Source organism: Schistocerca piceifrons, chromosome 2 (assembly GCF_021461385.2).
Source record: "Schistocerca piceifrons isolate TAMUIC-IGC-003096 chromosome 2, iqSchPice1.1, whole genome shotgun sequence".
Taxonomy (NCBI): Eukaryota; Metazoa; Arthropoda; class Insecta; order Orthoptera; family Acrididae; genus Schistocerca; species Schistocerca piceifrons.
The window spans coordinates 833,840,323-833,846,322 of record NC_060139.1 but is presented as its reverse complement, the minus strand read 5'-3'; the positions used below and the strand labels follow the sequence as shown (position 1 = coordinate 833,846,322).

At 35.7% G+C, this 6,000-nt stretch overlaps 1 protein-coding gene across 1 annotated transcript in view; it reads right to left on the bottom strand.

Moving 5' to 3' along the window:
- Nucleotides 1-712: 712 nt before the first annotated feature.
- LOC124776410 (inactive ubiquitin carboxyl-terminal hydrolase MINDY-4B) overlaps nt 713-6,000 on the bottom strand; it is a 320,724-nt gene continuing 315,436 nt past the window's right edge. The window contains exons 6-9 of the mRNA XM_047251395.1: nt 5,018-5,088; nt 4,559-4,706; nt 1,028-1,233; nt 713-860 (exon numbers count right to left, since the gene is read on the bottom strand). Coding sequence (XP_047107351.1) covers nt 713-860; nt 1,028-1,233; nt 4,559-4,706; nt 5,018-5,088 — 573 coding nt within the window. The remainder of the gene's footprint in view (nt 861-1,027; nt 1,234-4,558; nt 4,707-5,017; nt 5,089-6,000) is intronic.

Here is a 6,000-nt window from a genome sequence, read left to right as displayed (position 1 = left end):
GGATGTATCTGTTGCTATTTACTTTGGTAAAAAGTAGTAGTTTTACATTAATGAGGGTAATTAAAATATTCCAGTGTAGTTTTAAGCATCTTTTTTTTTCAGTACAAAAATTTCTTCTAAGCCTTGGTGAAGCTACACAGGTGATCTGTGCCTGTGATCTTAATGCTGACAGGACAGCAAACATTAACAGTCAATACTTTTGTTTTCATTGTGTTAAATATATGGATCTCCTTGTTCCATGTAAGCCTTGTATTGTTTGTTGTCCCCATATGAAATACTTCATATGAAATAATCAGTGCCAATACCCACATTGTAGAAATTACTTCCTGATCTTTCTCAGATATGAATTGTACTTGGCTTCTAATATAGTAGATATTGCTTTAAATTCATTTTTTTAATCCCATGTAATTTAAAGTATCTCTGTTTTAAACAAATATTAGTTCTAGTGTGCTGTACTTCGTCAACAACCTCCAATAACCTTTCTCTTCTTGCACTTGTGCATATCAGTTCCTGTCTTTAAAGTCTACTAGAATTCTGCTAGTATATTATTGTATAATGTCCATTCAACAAATACATTGTAAATTTTATAGTCAAATTAATTTGGAAGTAAGCCTTTACATTACATTATAAACTCTTATTGGAAGTTTTTTTTATAGGAAATCAACATTTACAGTTAACATACATAGAAGACTATCAAACAAAAATTCAGTACTTACTTTGTATGTATTACTTTTTCTAATTGTGGTATTACAGAATTTTCTCTGTTTGTTTCCTTAGAGCTGTTCTGATCTTCCTCATAGCGTGTGTCAACTGTCATTTGGCAGTAACCACCTTCACAAGTATAATACTGTAATTCAAACCTGTCAAAAATGTAGTTATTACATTACTAATGTTACATAAAACTCTAAGTTAGAAACTTATTTCATACTATTTTGTATTTTACAATATCAATAAATCAGAAAGTTGTGTTTTTGTATTCATTTAGGTTCAGTGATGAACAATTTTCAATGAAAAAGAAAAATTTTACCTTCTCTCTGCATGGTAGTTGCGCAGCAGTTCACGGTTGGTACTGAAAATAACACCATAATGACCTGCACATCTAATGACCCATACAGGAAGAGACGGTGTCTTTAGCCGAGAACCAGGTTTTCTAGATTCGTCATCACTCCCTGTAGCTTCATCCCAAAGAAGACCTACTTCTGTCCGAGCCAGCACTCCAAATTGTGGCAATGCCTGCAAGAAGAATATATTTGAACAATACAATGTGTGTATAAAGAACTGGAGCAAATTAGTATTAGGAAATGTGTCGGTTTCTGCTGTGCTACTTAAAAATTGATAATCTTTCAAATTACAGACGGTCATTGAAAATGTAAATTGGAATAATTTCAGATGTAGAAAACATAAGTGAACATTCACTTTACAGTTGCACTTAATATTGTAAATCAATACTAATGTGAGGACACAATAAAACGCAGTATTAATGAACTTATTTTCTCCTTTTAAATAAAATTAAACTAAAAATTTGGCAAAAACAAAGTAGTGGTAGGTGGTTTGGAGAGTGAGTTATTACAGCAGTTCAGAGAGTTCAATGACTTCACAAGAATACTTTACAGCCTTGCCAAGTAAAACGGACTTGGCAGTGTGGTCAGTCTTCAATTTTAAAATCTTTTGTGCTACAGGAAAGTTGTCCAGAGTTTTTCGGCATGAAGTCACACTATCTGTGAAATTCAGGGCTGTTGTCATACAGCACACATTTTTAATCATTCTGAAACTCAGTGATAGCATGATACATGTACATTTTTTTGGAATTGTATGGTTGTAACATACATTCTGAATGGGGTAATATGAAATTGCACGTCAAAGGAAAGGTGGTGGTGGTGGTGGTGGTGCCATTTTTGCAGCAAAAGAAGCCATTATGGGAACTTCTGAACAACAGAGTAGGGCTGAATTCAGTAACAAAAAAGGAGTACAAAGTATAAGCTTATATGATTTTAGAGTTCAAAGGGAAGAGGAAATAGGACGTCACAGCTATCTTTTAGAAAATGGACCAGGTACAGAAGAATGGAAGCCAGATGAATGCATGACAGTGAAAGACGTGTTATTCTAGTGGTAAAAGCAAGACGGTTTCCAGTGCATTGAGAAACTTCACAGTTGGACATCTGGGCGCACATGAGATGGATATCCTTTCATTGTTCTATTTTCTTCCATGGTCTATTTTCTTTCTGTCTGCAGGGGAAAATGTAGGGGGTTTCCTGTGCCTTAGGAAACTTCACAGTGAATTGACTGTGCACACTCAAGCTGGGTGGAACAGTTCTTCCTTTCCTTGTTCTATTCTCTTCCTCTCTTATTTTTTATCTATAGTTGTTTGTCCTCCAAGTGTTTGTCTAGCCATCAGAGAATTTTTCATGATGTAATTGGTAGAGATGTTGTAGAAATGAAAAAAAAAAAAAAAAAAAAAAACAAAGTGTGAAGTATCCAGAAGTATATGTAAAAGATTGTGAAGGTAGCAGGTGAAACATAGTGTACCAGAGTGGGATGCAAGTGAATAGTCATCAACAACCAGTCTTTCCATCTCAGCTCATCTAGTAAGTGTCCCCTGTCCTGGGATTCAGGGTGACTTTCCTGTAACTCTTCTAAACCTCACCATTCCTTTTTCTTTATCCCTCTTCCTTTCCCTTCAACTCCTCTGCAAGAAGAAGGAATCACTGGCCCCAAAAGTTTGCAGGTTTTCACACCTTTTATATTCTTTTCCAGCCACTGCTTGGTGAGTAGATTTTTTAAGTAGCTGTCTAGTTTTCTGACTACTGAACTGGAAAATGTTACCACCTCCTGAAACAACCACTGGTTATCTTCGCAACAAGAGAGCAATACACTGCAAGATTTGCTGGCCACACGAAACACAAAATCATTACACATCAAATTTCCACAGAAACAAATGGAATTTATTGGCTTCAGTGTATCTCACCAAGTCCATGACTTTTAATAAAAACCATCTCCAACTAGATAATGCATCCACACTCTGCTATAAAGCTTCTTACTACTGTGCATCCCACACTTATAAAACCGTAGTACTTCCTGGAAAAAATTGGAAAATGACAAAATGAAATCCCATTCCTGTGCACTGGAATGCACTTCATTTCTTATAGTCCCTGTGTCTTTGAAAAGCAATCTGGAGCAACTTGAGTGATTATGAAAAATCACTCACTGAAAACTACTGGCCATCATGCGAAAGCCACAGGCCTAAGCTGGCCTTGAAGGCTGACCACAACACATTTATGAGGACTATGGAAAGATTGGCCCATCACCGCCAGGGTGGCCAAAATCCATTGAACCATGGGATACTGGAAACTGGCCCTGGCATCCACTATAACGAAAGGGACAAACCACAGGTGCAGCTGTGAAATGATATGTTACAAATTCATTTCTGCTGCAGAGCTAAAGGTTCATTCCATAAGCAGTCACCTTGGTTGTGGCTAAACCATTTCTCTGAAACTCAGTTCTCCCAGGAGTGTGCAAACCAACATCATTTAGGCTATTTTGCCAAAATGAAAAGACTGATACCACTTTCGGTTTTGAAGTGTTTTGATACCATTTCAGTGTTGTAAGGTATGATACATGTCTACTGATGAAGTACATGATACATTGTAGCTGTTACAGCAACAGTAATAGTATTTACTATTTATAGATAATTAGAACATTCCTGACAGTCAATACTTGTAAACGCAATATTCCAGAAAGTTGGTCATCCTGTTAAATTCACTTCAAAATAGAGAAGAATAAGAGAGGACATAATTTTGAAGATAAATGAACATCAAAGGCACTGTAACTTTCTGTTGTTTAATTTGTTAAAGTCATAGCCAATTTCATCAAAACTTGAGACATCATGAAATTTTATTTAAGTTATTCAAGGCCACAATTTATTATCCATTAATTAAGTACTTACCATTTGATTATGAAAATTTAATTGGTCTTGCAAAAAACGTTTTTACTTTATGTAATATCACAATAAATGCAGTATGTGAGGGAGGGTAAAAAGTCATGTCTGGATTGCTTAGTCAGTAACAGCATTTCCCTTGAATGGCAAGGCCAGGTTTGAAGTCCTGGCATGATGCACAGTTTTAATCTGCTACCAAGTTTAACTTTCTGTATTTACTGTATGGTGGCCTATAGAATACATAAGTATAGGTGTAGAATATGCCTTTTTGTTTTCTTTGAAATTTTTCTTGCCAGCACACTCGGACATTATTTTCAGTCACCATTTTTGAAATAGAAAGTTAATTAAAAATTCTCATAAATGAAAGTTGAGAATTTTGTAATATTTCCATCTGAATTTCTTTTAAGCTTTCATTGATCTATTACAGCTAATTATAACCTTTTAACTAAACATATGATGACCAGACAAAGAAAGAAATCAGTGTGGTGTCCGTTTTGGATCTTGTTGCTGAAGGAGTGTGCTATGTGATATTTAGTGAGAGCAAAGTGCACTTTTATAAACAGTGATATGATAAGATAGTTTATAAATTATTGTTTGGTATACTTGCAATATTGCTTCACTCACATAATGGTCTTCATCTCCTACATAAATGACCCCATTGTGAAGATAAGGCGTGGCTCGGCCAGTGAGTAGAAGCATAATAACACAGTGAGAACCCTCTTCTGCTGCTCCCATTAGGAAAGCTTTGTCATTGTCTAGATCTTTCATCACCCTGCATCAAAAACTGGCACATTATTTTATTTGCATAAAACTTTGTGCAGAATTTATTCATAAATTCTCTCGAAAATTAGGATATATATACTATTTTCTTAAGATCTCAGAGGTGAAGGCTACTTCATTGACAGATGTAATGAGGAAGGAGAGGGGTTGGGGGGGTGGGGGGTGGGGGGTGGGGGGGGGGGGAGGGAGGAGGAATAAAGTGAAGGGAGAAACGTAAGATGGAAGTAGCATTTGTAATGCTATCTGTGATTTTCAGAGCATATTTCATGCAGTCATGATATTTACATGTCCTGTAATACTAACTTGCTTGGTCCACGAGAGAGCACAGCACTGTACAGCAGAAGCATCATTCCTGGTCCTGTCTCTTCCTGAAACTAAGAAATTTCCATTTTTAACATTAATTAGACAGAAGTGGCAGTCCTGATAAGTAATTTTTTCCTGCAAAGTCACCAACTGCATTTAACACTGAAAGAACAAGAATTTTTTTAAACATTAACTACACTGTCATCCTTAGTTGCAACTTTTCTTTTACACTTCACCTTCACATTATTGACCAACAATAGGTACTCATTGTTTACTGATCATAGATGTTAAAAAGGATGTTTCTTAATCATGGTATAAAGTTGCCTGGAGATTTAAAAGTAATCAGAACATTTCTTCAGATTATCAATGAGAGATGATAGAGATCTGAAAAAGCAGTAAGAGACAGCAAAGTGTCAAATGTTCACACTTTCAACATAGAAATTGGTTTTCCCTCTTTTACAACTAAACCACAGCACTTCTCATGTCTTTAAACACACGGAACTGGTAAATGCTTATCACATTAGTTTTTCCCTTATGTTTAAAGGTGTTGCACCATGGTTTGGAGTCCACATCAAACTTTAGGGTTTATGGTAGTTTTATCATTAAAGGTGTTTGCTTCCCCAAGAAATAAAATTTCATTTGTACCCTTTTCTTCCCTTCAGATAATCCTACAGTGGCTTTATTCAAATGGTTAGTAGTGGTGGGGATTCCTTCATTATTGTGTAGTTCTATGTATGCAGGAAATGTTGCCAGTTACTGTACAACTATAACACTAATAAGGTATTACAACTAATTTGTGCTCTGATGCTTGATGAGGAGGTGGTATTATTTTCTATTTCTGTGGCTCTGATAGAAATTAGAATTAATGTCTGTGATTTTATCTTCTGTTCTTAAGGCTTAATATTTAACATTTACATCTGTACTCTGCAAACCACCATGATGTTTATGGCAGAGGGTACATCCCACTGTACCAGTTATTGGTT